At 45.9% G+C, this 13,156-nt stretch overlaps 1 protein-coding gene across 1 annotated transcript in view; it reads right to left on the bottom strand.

The window, feature by feature from the left end:
* Nucleotides 1-6: 6 nt before the first annotated feature.
* Nucleotides 7-13,156, bottom strand: part of efr3a (EFR3 homolog A (S. cerevisiae)) — a 73,669-nt gene continuing 60,519 nt past the window's right edge. Inside the window, exons 14-24 of the mRNA XM_020617690.1 lie at nucleotides 12,185-12,357; nucleotides 11,923-11,998; nucleotides 10,080-10,241; nucleotides 8,708-8,839; nucleotides 8,373-8,440; nucleotides 6,735-6,862; nucleotides 2,716-2,801; nucleotides 2,492-2,540; nucleotides 1,967-2,070; nucleotides 1,834-1,883; nucleotides 7-1,687 (exon numbers count right to left, since the gene is read on the bottom strand). Of these exons, the coding sequence (XP_020473346.1) occupies nucleotides 1,582-1,687; nucleotides 1,834-1,883; nucleotides 1,967-2,070; nucleotides 2,492-2,540; nucleotides 2,716-2,801; nucleotides 6,735-6,862; nucleotides 8,373-8,440; nucleotides 8,708-8,839; nucleotides 10,080-10,241; nucleotides 11,923-11,998; nucleotides 12,185-12,357 (1,134 nt within the window). The 3' untranslated portion in view covers nucleotides 7-1,581. The remainder of the gene's footprint in view (nucleotides 1,688-1,833; nucleotides 1,884-1,966; nucleotides 2,071-2,491; nucleotides 2,541-2,715; nucleotides 2,802-6,734; nucleotides 6,863-8,372; nucleotides 8,441-8,707; nucleotides 8,840-10,079; nucleotides 10,242-11,922; nucleotides 11,999-12,184; nucleotides 12,358-13,156) is intronic.

The raw sequence follows: 13,156 nt of genomic DNA on the forward strand, positions 1-13,156 counted from the left end.
GCAGATGTCATTTCCCCCTGGCTGACATGTGGTCTCTGCGTCCAGCTCCCAGTGCATCAACGTGTATTCTTACTGATACCCAGATACAGAAACCAGGTGGAAATGGAGTCACAAGCTGCTTGGCCAACTGTCTGCTGAGGAGACGAGTTCTAACTGATCAGGCTCATGTTGGGGATTTCAAACGCTCAGCCAGCCTTCCTTGTTTTTCCTTGTCCTTCCTTGTTCAGGAACACAACCTGCGCTCAACAGCGTTCAACATACGAGATCACCTGAAACACACACCACCATGTAGAACACAGCCATCACACTTCCTCATCTCTTTCATTTGGTTGTGCATTTTATTTGTCCATTACCACCTGACTGTCCGACACAAGAGCCGGTGAACCCCGACAACAACCTCATAGTTTTAATGTTTTGAAGAAACATGCAAACAAAACAGACGGGAAACTGTAACTGACCTGAGACCTGTGTCTGCCTTCAGCTGGAGGGATTTCTCTTCCTACACTGAACTCAGATCAGAGGAACTACTGGCAGCCGTCTCTTATTACAGATCACAGCTGGCGTGAAGGATTCTGCGTCCTGCTGATTTCTAGAACCGTGACTTTATGGTCACTTGAAACAGCACAGCATGAATACACCCAGCATGTTTACATCAATGTGTGGCTCCTGTCAAATCATCCTGCTTCTCTAACGTCACCTTCAACTTGAAATTCAACAATCATGGTCCAAGCCAGTGTCCCTGACCTGCGCTGAGGTTACTCCATGACAGATGCTGCTGAGCTCTACAACATTTGAATCAATCACCAGCGATGAGTTTTGTCTTTTGGCTCGTCTCTTCAGGCTCTTGGCCAAGCAGGTCATAACGTTAAAATCTAAGTATTGCCTTCGCTTCCTCTCCCTGTGAACCCAACTGGCTGCTGAGGTCGCTGCTGATGTGCAGACTGAGCAGGCTGGAGAAGTCGTGCAGCAGTGAGCCCTAAACATCGTGAGGATGTGTCAGCTTCTCTAATTTACTGTACATACCTACTGATGAGTGACTGCGCTGACAGGGTAGTGGGGAGGCAGGACCCACTGTAGCTGCTCCCACAACAGTTTAAATGTATGTACATGGTGCAAAGCTTTGGCTGGACCAGATGTGACCGACTGGATTAGAGGCACACTCAGACCTCAGAGGAGATGTTTTGTTCTTCATGACTCGAGTTGTGTTTAGTTTCAGAAACAAGTCAGAAAGTAAAGTGCAGCAAAGCGGGTGGTTTAGAGCTGGTGGGGTTAATGCTGGTCTGGTTTAAGATGAATTGAGGATCAAAGCATTGAAAACAGGAGCAGGAGAGACGGGCTCGTGGAGGTGGTTTGGATTTAAATGTAAAGTTTCCACTTCTGAGGCTCAAACTAAGTGGAAATAAACTGTGTGGCCTCTGGGTTTTCACAGGAGACAAACAGGTAGCTCCGCTCTCCGCCTGCTTTGCTGCATTTCATCTTCCTGGTAGCGTCGTTGTTGTGAACAGAGGAAATGCAGAGTACTGATTGTGATCGCGTCCTCATTTTCAGCATTTTGTGTTTCGACTGTGTTGTGTGTAATGTTCAGTAGACACACAGGTCTGGAAACTTCATCTCGTAGACGGGGACGGACTGGTGCTGTGTGTGCCCCGCTGACAGGGAGACCACTCCGGACGGACTGGGTGGAGGCCTGGTTGGGGATGACAGGGGCATGGGGTCAGGATGTTAAACTGGGGTTTCAGTGTTGGACAATCAACACAAGCACATATGAAGCTACACCAACCCTTTAACCAGGTGGAACACATGGTTTTTAATGTTATAATGAGACAGACTTACCGAATTGTAAGCTCAAAGATTTGCGCCAGCCGGTCATGCAGCATGTTGGCCTGAGAAAAACAGTCAGAGTGAGCGACAGGTTTCCAACATCGATGGACCTTTTTCCTTCAAGTTGTTAACATTTGGTTTTTACCTTGGACTCGCAGTGGGCAGCAATCTCCTCGAACGGAGCTTTCTGGAACTTCTCCATCACCTGACGCCTCTTCTCCCGCTCCTGCTCCTCCAGACCAGTGGTATCTGAACACAGACAGAAGCCAATTATCTGTCAGGTAGACAAAAGACTGGTTTCCTCACTAGTGTCCACTAACCCTCAATCTCAGTGGCTTTAAACAGCCGGAATTGATTACTAATGTTGCTTGCCTACATTACCACCTGGTGTGTCAAAGTAAAGTTGTTTCCTTAGAAGCAGATCAGTAAAACTATATGTGGCCCTGAGTGACATGTGATAACAAACCAGGCTCTACAGCAGGACCCTGACATGTCAGCCATATACAGAATGTGATTTTAATATCAGCTTGTCCTGTCAGTTGGTAAAACTTAGAATTCACTTGTCAGAGGAGCCTCAGATATGATGGACTCATCTGTATTCAGGGAGTCCACAGGAAGGAGAGGCTTACAGTCAAAGTGACGAGTGTCAGAAACTGTTCCTGCATCTTACCGATGGCCTTCTTCAGGGTCTCAAATGTGATCTCCTCGGCCAGCTGAGACTGCAGGAAGACACAGACAACAGGGTCAAAGGCTTTGTTTCAGCCTGCAGTGAACGCCACTACTGATCGACCCCGTGGCCGACTCCTACTGCTGACAGATACGAGCACTTCGATTTCACCATTACCATTTTAAAGCTTTGCGTGCAGGCTCCCTCTGAGGAAAAATGAGACTGACCTTGTCTGGAAGGCTGTTGGACATGATGTCCACTTGGAGGGAGATGGTGTCCACGAAACTCTTCCTCCTGGTCAGACGGTCTTCATCTGCAGACGACACAGTTCAACCAGGTCAGGCAGTTTACAGCTGTCTAAACAACTAATGACAACTTGTATTTGTTGGCAGCATCAGCACTGAAACTAAGCGTCTTGGATACAAACCAAGTTTAACTCGATTAAAATGAGACACTCTTCATCGTGTGCAAGTGTTCCTGACAATCAACCTCTAGTGGCGGTGCGAGTGCTGACCCTCCCCTCTCGGGAGCAGAGTGCTATCATGTGACACTGCGGGGACGTGCAAAACCTCCCAGGGACAGGCCAAAGGGTCCGACCTGGTCACTGACGCCGCTCTATGCATCTCCTCTCCTACCAAATCCTGTGTTGGCCTCTGAACTATGAAGACAACCTTTCTCCATCTTTAACCACATTGCTTTATTTGCCGAAATCTAACAAGGCCTTGGGTGTTTTTGGAAGGCACTGCTGTTGCACCCATTCCATCCTTCATTTTGCTCTTAGTGACCATTTAATAACAGCAGTGACTCCCCTGCTTCCATACATTGATCAGCTGACTACAGGCACTAATGAGGAAACTGATCTAAATGGACCCAGACAGACAGCATTTCTGTTTCTGACATTTAGCCAACGTTCTTTTCTTATATGACAGAACAATACCAGAATGATCTTTAATTGTATGAACAATGATATAAAAGCAGAAAGAATCAGAGACTGAATTCAGGAGAGACCCACTTAAAGCTCCTCTACCTACAGTAACATGTCTTTAGCCTAGAGGGTTAAGTCAGACTCAAAACAAACTGGCACCATGAGCCGCTCCTAAACGCTCTCTGCCCCTCCCATCACGCCCTGTTTCCTGAAGCCACGATGCCCGGTTGGGACAAACTGTCCAAACTGTAGTCCCTAGTCTGAAGCTAGCGTTAGCTGGCTAACAGTAAATGTGTCCACCCAGCAGACGCTCTGGTTAGTGCCAATGTGACACAAAGCTCCAGTTCCTCCCAAATTAAACTCGTATTAATTCAACACAAAGGTAAAATCCTGACCATGCTAGGTGGATAAACTCGGGAGGATACTGAGGAAATACTGTAGGTGGTGCTGACAGCTCGGCGGTGTAGGAGCTACAGGGTGTGGTTTCCTGCCTCTGTTCAGAGCAGCGATATGAAAGCAGAGCAGGGTGGTTATATAAACATGTAAGGTGTGACCCATCTAATCCTCAGTCTGTTCCCTCAAAGGTCACCGCTGTCAGGACGCTTTACACTTAACAGTGTTGCAAATTAGCACATCAAGGGTCACCAAGGTCAAACTCCAGCAAACAAAGACATCTACTCTGCTGCTCTTGTACTCTGACCTAGAAAAAGTTACCGATGCTCTCATACATGTTGCGTTGTTGTTAGTATTGTATGGCTTTGTACTGGTTGAAGACTAACTCCTCATCACAGCCTCTTTGCACTGGTTACCTGCCAAGTATGGAACAGATTAAGATTTTACATGGTTTTGCACCTGATTACATTACAGACCAGTGATTCCTTACAAACCTACAGTTGAAGGAGCTTTCATAGACCTTAAACTCAGTTTTTCACAACTCCTGACATTTAGTACTACAAACGTTCCCTGTCGTAGGTCAGTTAGTGTCACTACGTTATTTAAATGTCACAATAATAGTAGGGAAAAAGATTTATTTCAGCTTTCATTTCTGCCATCACATTCCCAGTTGGGTCAGAAGTTGACATACACTCAGTATGCGGTAGTGTTGCCTTTAAACTGGTTAACTTGGGTCAGACGTGTGGGGACGCCTCCCTCAGGCTTCCTACAAGATGCTGCTGGAGTCACCTGAGTGTATGGAAACTTCTGACCCACTGGAATTGTGATATACTGAATTATAAGTGAAATAATCCATCTGTAAGCAACTGTTAGAAATGACTTGTCATGCAGAAAGTACACACGTCCTACCCGACTTGGAAAAATGAGAGTTTGCTAAAAAAAAAAAAAAAAAAAAATCAGTCTTAATGACTTCAGCCTCAGTGTATGTGAACTTCTGACTTGAACTGCACGTGCTCCTCACGCTCCTTTGAATTAAACTAACTATCCCGAGGTCCCATCAGGTCACAGAGGGAGATCGGGCATTTTCAGGCCGAGCCCCACAATGATGGAGCTCTGTGTGTGATTGCATGCATGTTTCTATATGTATGGGCTGTGTGTATGCAAACATTTGCTTGTGTTTTCTATGCAACCTTCTATGTTTTTATCATTTGATGTGTCCTTTGCTGTTGTGAAGCACTTTGGAACCATGCTTTTAAAGTGCCACAGAAATAAATGTTGTTATCGACTGACTGTGGCACAACACATTCTAACCTTTCAGTTAGAAATGCTGCGACCAACACCTACTCTTCACCTCTGTGCAGCATTTCACGTCTTTCACCCTGACCGGCTGTTTCAGTCCTTCAGGCTCTTACAAACTGTGCTCAGACCGGCCGAGGGGGAACTACAGGCAGCAGACGTCGTTTGTTCTGTGTTGGATTAGTAACATGCACTGAAAGTCCACACAATGAAAACGTAACTTTCTACATTAACAGCAGAAGCCACGACAGCTACACAAATTACTCCAATATTCACAGTACACAGGTCATTACATGTGCTTACATAACATATCCCAATACAACACATGCAAAACCATTAAACCATTAATCACATGATGCCTACAGCTACACAAAACACTTTCCATCGGTAATGACAAGAATGTATCTAAAGCTAATGGGTCACTGAGGTTTTGGGAAAGGTTTCTGGACACGGGGTGTAGCTCATTGGCAAAGCAGCTAGGGCTCTACTGCCTCTTAGGCTAACTGGGTAAACATGTACTGGACCGTTCCACACACTGCTCTAACTGCCACCATTATAAAAAGTTATATCAACGCTACACATCATCCTCTACTGCTGCATAAAACGGAGCACAGGAAGCAGGGCCTCAGCTGATACTGGGGACGTCCTGTTCTAGCCTGTTACCTCCGGACGTCTGCTTGCACCTGTGGATGATTCTTCCTACTGTGTAAAGCACCGATGTTAATGGAAGCAGGACAGAGGGCAGAAAGCAGAAGGTTTGTCAGAGCAAGCAGACCGTTGTCTCACCCTGTTCCTGTAGTGAAAATGAGAGTGGTTTAACCAAGCTCACGTCTTCATGTCAAAGTATCAGTCACTTTATTTGAACATGAGGAACAAAAGACTGGTGCTCGTTCTAACCTGATCTGTCTCCTTGATCTGAGAGTAACTGACCACCTAGAGTGAAACACCACCAGTAATACAACAGGTGTTTCAAGTTCATCTCCTGTTCACTGAACAGCTCCTCAAGCTGTTAATCCTTCGAAGCTTTACTAGGCTACTAGGCTCAACCTTCAGAGTGCCGACAGTTCTGGGGCTCCGAGTCTGACATGAAGGAAATGTAGCAGTGTATCGGCAACCTTCTCCACGTCACGTCCTTCTTCACTCTCCCGTAGGTTTCATTGAATTTACAAAGAACATGTATCGCATATACTGTGAACCTTAATGTACAGTGTTTTACTGCAGCTACTGAAATACTGAAACTTAAAACACCGTGCTTTTCTTGCACCACAGTTCTGTCAAAATATTTGATGTTTTTGTAAATCAGTAATTGGCTGCATAGCATGAGCTTTTAAGGGGCTAAACAATGAGGCAAAACTAGTTTCACTTGTTTCAAATGGCTGGAAATGATTAAATATAAAACAGATGGTCTGCTTCATTTGATGTCGCAAGAAAACTGAATGTAGGGAAGTCAACATTTTGAGATATTGAAGTCCCGTCCCCCCCCGGGCCTGCTGGCAACATGCAGACTATGTAATAGCCCACGGTTTGCAGCAGACACCCACAGTTTGGTTAGAGCTGAATCTTCAGTATCAATAAAAGCTAAAAAGAGCTTGTAGTGCTGTGTGCAGTTTGCAGAGTTAAACCTAGTCGTACCTGTGACCTGCGGGATGTAGGGGATGGAGAGCCTCTCCGCGTTGTATCCCGGCCCTGCCAGACACTCCGCCATGTCGGATGTCTGGAAGTACAGCTGCCTGTCCTCCTTGTCCAGAGAGTCAGGGAGTCTGGGAAGAAATGGGACGAGGATGAGAGAGAAACCATGATCCCCACTTCCATCACAGATATCTCCTAAAACTATGCGTCTGGATGCTTTGTAATGAGTTGTACTCTCGTCCAAACTCAGTATTTAAAACCCTGAACCTTCCACTGCAGAGAGCCCCAACAGTATGTGTGTGTGGGGGTGGGGGGGCATGAACATTTGCCGGTGTCAAATGTTCATGCCACATCAAAAATACCATGACAATCATCAAACCTTCCTGAAATACTACCACTAGTGCTGAAACACAGTAAAGTTACTTCACAGCACGCTGACCTGGGATTTAATCGAGTGTGAGAGCGAACTGTAGACCAACACCAAACAGCTTGGTGGTCTGCAGCTGGAGACGGCCGACGGGGGCCGACCTTCACTGCAGCTCACCCCCTGTGATTTTTAAACAGGCCACGGGCCTGGGTGTCTGCTGCTGGAGCGCTATGCTGCTCTCACAGTGGTAACCAGTGTTGTGGACGGTCTGGGGTCACAACCACACAAATATGACTGCATACAGTGACATGAAAGCCACAGGTAAAGAACTTAAGGGGTGCTATTATAAAAATTGCCACCACACCAGTAAAACCAGAACACCGGCATGTCTGTAGTTCACCCTGAACACAGAGCTGTCACATAACTAAACCACAATGCCAGAACACATCTGTCCTCTTCCACCCACAGACGTGCAACAGAAGATGGAAAGTGAGCCAAGCCAGTCCAGAAGGTGCTTTCGCAGGAGACTGGGCAGACTGTGGTCGTACTAACAAACAGTAGGGTTTGTAAGTGAACAGGTTTCACAGAGTACAGTGAAAATGTCTTAATCAATAATGGACAAAACACCAGCAAGAGATTTGAGGGTTTAACAGGCTGGTCTGAACCTCCGAGGTTTTATCTTGCCCTCGGCTTTACGCTGTTTTCACAACAACAGGGTTTCTCCAATTTACGAACTAAATCTCCAGAAGTCTGCACGTTTAGCAGTGGATCTCTCTGGTACATCAGAGAAGTTATTTTCAAAGGCAGGCTTGAGAGCTGCACCAGTGGAGTGACAGCGGTCTGATCTGAACCAGGAGCTCTTACAAACATCCAGAGTGCGGGCGCTTTGTCACGGCTGGGAAGACAGCAAGCCGATCAAGCCACATCTTTTCATTACAACTGCTGATACCATATGTGAGTCAGGTCTGATCCTGTTTTCAACACCTTACACTGATGGTTATAAGCACCTTTATTCACTGACCAAGAGAAGCCAAAGTTCTCAAAACAACAGAAAAGCATTGCTGGAAGAAAATACAATCTAAACTGGGGAGGAGGAACAATTTTAACTATTTTAAACAGTTTAAATAAATTAAAGAAAAAAAAATGCATCTTAAAGAAAGTAAACAAGACAGAGAATATGAAGAGATTAGATTTAATGTGCCAAGGTTCCCCAACTCTGCTGATCACATTATTGAAATGTTAAAGTCGAGCTTCCAGCGTGCTCGGACACTTACGGACACTTGTCTCTGAAGATGTGCTCTGGGAGCAGATACGGAGCATCCATGTTCCTCAGCTCAATAACCTGGGGAACAGCAAACGGTCTTAGTACAGCAGGTCCATAAGGAAGACAAGCCAGGTTCAACAGCCAAAGCCATCAGAAGCATATTAGTAAACTTAAAGTATTCAGTCTGCAAAGCCAGAGCAATGTCTGCCAAGAGCCAAACAGTGTGAAGTTTCCTTAAACTGGCAACAGCAGGAACCTTGCTGAGCTGTGGCGAAGGCCACTTCTGTGACATCGGAGTGAATTGGGACGCACCTTGCTGACATGCTGACAGAAGTTGTGACGCACCTTGCTGACATGCTGACAGAATGGAAGGTTGGCGATCATCTGGCTCAGGAAGTTGAGGTACGCCGCCACCAGCGCCATGATGCCACAGCGATTAAACATGGGCATGTTCTCCTCATTAGTCAGGGCCATCTCCTGGAACACACAGTCAGGAACCATCACAGTCTGCACATTCTGTGTGTTACTGAAGATCTGAACTGTTAGCAGCGAGTCTGAGTACACGGCTGGCTGCTTTCAGAAACAACAGAAATCCCCATTGTTGACACGTTTCTGAGCAGCCGGTCCAGCATTCTTTGTTCTTAGCCCCTTTGTTAGCATCAACTCTTCAATTCAGGCATTAGACACCCAGCTCACTGGAGGCACTGATACACATGCAGAACAGCGGCAGCGCTGCTGGATTCCAGCTCTTAGGTCTTATTTGAAATCTGCAGCCTTGTCAGAATAAATAACCGCCTTTAATCTACAGCTATATGCAACAGTCTGGCCAAACAGTCTGAAACATTCTGCAGTGACAAGAAGTAAATACACAGGCTGCAGCAAACTCACACTGTTAATGCAGCGTTACAAACTTCACACACAGAAAAAAACATTCTTGGTTTAGGAATGTTGAATTTAATTGAGTTGAGGATTTTTCACTGACGACTCCTGCAGATCCCTGTAGGCCTCCCTGCCATGGGAAAAAGATGACCCCTGGATCAGTAGCATATGAATCTGTCAGAGAACATCTGTTTCTGGACCTTATGTCTCAGTGAGAAAGATTCCAGCATTAAAGATGTTCTGAATGAAGATGACGCTGTTCCCAGTAAAGATGCACATGCTACTACAAATGTGTCTGTCTCCTGTTTACAACGCTGTGACATTTGGAAATGATGAGATCTCAGCATGATACAGCAACAAGCAGCTGGTGTGCGTGTGTGTGAGTGTGTGCGGGCGCAGATCTCCTTCACACGTCTCTTTTGTCTGACACATAGCAGGCTTTACTGGACTAGTGTGTCGTCTCCAGTCTAATGACATTAAGGGTGACGACAGCACAGCTACTCATCGACGTCAGAAATCTGACACCTGAAGGGCCCTTCAGATTAAAGCACTGTAAAGAATCGAATGTTGAGTTTGAGGAGTTCATTGTCTTACAACATTAAAGCAAAAGAGGAAAATAACCTCATGATGTAATGACTTTTAAACACTCAAACCTCCTCTTCCTTAGTTCTCCTCTCCGTGCCACTTTCCTAACTCCCTTTGTTTTAGAAGAGAAGAGCTGCCACATGTCGGGATTTGTCACCTGATCACAAGTAAGCCTCCAAACATCAAAGATTTTTGGGTTCACAGAAGGTTTGTGTACTTGTGTGTTTAAGATTAACAAACAGATCAGTTGTACCTGAATAGCGATGGCGAGCCGGATGAGGTCGATGACCACTTCCTCGTTGGCCAGCTCAATAGTCAGAATGGCCAGGGTGGTGAAGAGCAGCTCAAAGTTCTTGTGGACGTTATCCTCTTCTTTACAGCCCAGGTAGATGTGGCGGTAGAGCTGCTGGCCGTGCTGGAGGCGACAGAGAGAGGACGATACAAGAACTGCGATTAAACAGACATCTGTCCTGCTTACATCAGTAGTGAACGCCCAGAGTTTGCGAGCTGTGGGGAGAGTTAGTGTGCGAACTACATCCCCAGTCTGGGTGAGTTACACCCATGTCCTCTCTGTGTTTGACTGACATCTGAAAAAGCCACCTTGGATTTCCCCAATATCTTATAGACCAAATGCTGAACTGGTTACCAGAGAAAATAATCAGTAGAGAATACAAATAATCCTGTCCCAACTCCCCTGTCCATAATATGAAGGAAAATGTTAACCTGAAAGATGGCGTTAATGAAAACGCTGCAGCGCTGCCAAACTGAAAAGACGAATCAGCCTAAAAATAACCAATACGGCCTTTATAAAATAACCAACCTTCACACTGTCGGAGCCTCGGCTGTTTGATGTGGTGTCTAATGGACAGTGAAGGCCAACGACTTCTATCCAGCACTAATGAATACACCTAGATGCTGTTAATAACCTGTGACAGCAGACGAGGCAGAGAGGTAACATCCAGCGACGGCTGTTCTTTCAGGCGTGAAGGTGACAGCTCAGGTGTGATTCAACATTAACTGTGCTGATGGTGGCCGGGCTTTTCCTGTCAGCTTTTCCTCGTTGCAGCCGTGTCTCACTAACGCAGCCACTTCTGCAAGTGTTCTTATTTTTAATCATGACATTAACATCAGATTTTATCGTCCTCTGCTCTTCTTTTTCATTGGTTTCTACCTTTCTGGAAATACGGGTGTAGGACTGAGCTGTGCCATTGTTCTAGCATGTGAAGCCAACGCCCGCTGTCGGCGAGCCAGCAGCAGCATGCTCATAACACAATGAAGGGGAGAGTCTGTGTTTCCAGTCAGCTGTTCACCCATAATGTTGGCTTTAGCTAACAGGCTGACTGGAGACAGGAACTGTGCATTAAGCCATGTCTCTGAACTGACAGTGGAGAAGTTGATCACACTGGATAAAGAACGTCTGACATCTTTTATATCAGCCATGAAGTCGAGCTGCTGACACCTACAATATAATATGAAGCCATCTTCTATTTCTACAAGCTGCGAGTTGTTGAATACTCAGAAGATATCGGTGTTATCTAGTTACCTGCCTCGGTTGCAGACTACAGAACAAAAGAAGGAGCTTCTGTGGATTTTTCCACACTGGAATCCACTGCAGCTACTGTGAATCCAAGCTGCCATCAACTGTAAAGAAACAAGTTACGAACCAACAGCTGCTCTCCACTGTGAATACGACCTGGATTCAGCTCCACTACCAGGGAAGTTGCCCTCTGACACAGACTGAGCAACAGCCAGGCGAGGGCCAGTCACAATCATCTCGACACCAAAGCACAGAGTCATTCACCGCTCCAAGAAGACAAACCTATCGTGGTCTTCGGCTTCTCAATTCTCTACAACGCGTCTTGAACAAGTTACCTTGACCACCTGTCCAGTCAGAGCTGAGGGCGGCAGTTGCACGCTCAACACAACACACCTCCAGATCTTCAGGTTCTCTAAAGGCCAGACACAGCAGCCACTTTGATTGTGTATGTGTGGCTGTGCCATTACAGTGGCGGGTTCCTTTAAGAACCTCAGCTGACGATATAAGAACAGTGACCTCTGTAGGAAGCATCAGGATCAGAGGGACTTAGATTCCCTACCTTCTTCATGAAGGCGACATCCTGCTTGGAAATCTTCTCTCTTTTTATCTTCAGGGCTGCAACGTTAGGAATGATTCTGCAGTGGAGACAAAAGAATCACAACGATGCCAGGCACTACCAGGAAGCCAAAGACAGACACCAGCATCAGACACACTGACAGTGTCACCATAGCTTCTCCTCAACAATCAAATGTGGACACTTCACACTGTATGTACAACACAGACACACACGTGTATGTTCACTGACGTGTGTACTTCTTTACCTGATTCCACGTAGTTTGGCGCGGTTGTCATGGCGATCAATGATGTTGTGCAGGATTTCGAGCACCAGTTGCCTCAGCTCACTGTCCTCCATCAGGGAGACGGAGAAGAGCGGGTCCAGGAAGGGAGGAGGCAACGCAGCTGCCATGGACTTGGACTTGAAGCCTGAGGTTACCTGAGGCAGCAGAGAGAGGGCAGAGGGAGGGGGGGAGTCGCTGAGAAACACTGTATCAGCAGAGCACGAAGGGCACGTTCACAAAAGATCGACCTGTTCTCCGCTACGGGACTCTGACCTGATCATTTACAATCAGTGCGAACAGCTGGGGGCGGGGGGGATAAATGCACATGCTGCAACAACGGCAGGACGGCCCCGTCCTGCTGGTGGACTGCAGGATGAGGCTGTTTATTCTAAACCTCCAAAAGAAAACGGACAATAACACAGCTTTGCTCTTTTTGCTTTAGCCTTAAAGTTTTGCTCTTGTGTGTTAAAATGCTGATCAGAGCAACAAACAGGGCAAAGCAAGTAGCATTTGTACAGACGTCATTATAAATAACAATACAATTGAAAGGAATATGTGTTCTATGTTTCTAAAGCCAATAGTTGAAAAGGAAATTATAGAGATAGTGAACAAATGTGGTAATAAATCATCCAGTGATAGTGATGGTATCACTATGACAATGGTTAAATGGGCAATTGAGGGGATATGCAAACCATTAATCCATGTTTTTAACATGTCGTTTCGATTTGGTCAGTTCCCCAATAATATGAAAATAGCAAAGGTTATTCCACTGTATAAATCTGGTGATAAGCACAACTTCACAAATTATAGACCGGTTTCTCTGTTGTCACAGTTTTCAAAAATCTTGGAAAAACTCTTTAATAACAGATTAGACACATTTATTGATAGACATAAAATCCTCTCTGATTGCCAATATGGTTTTAGGTCGAACCGATCGACATCTCTGGCCATTAC

This window comes from Monopterus albus, unplaced genomic scaffold (genome assembly GCF_001952655.1).
Source record: "Monopterus albus unplaced genomic scaffold, M_albus_1.0 scaffold193.1, whole genome shotgun sequence".
NCBI lineage: Eukaryota > Metazoa > Chordata > Actinopteri > Synbranchiformes > Synbranchidae > Monopterus > Monopterus albus.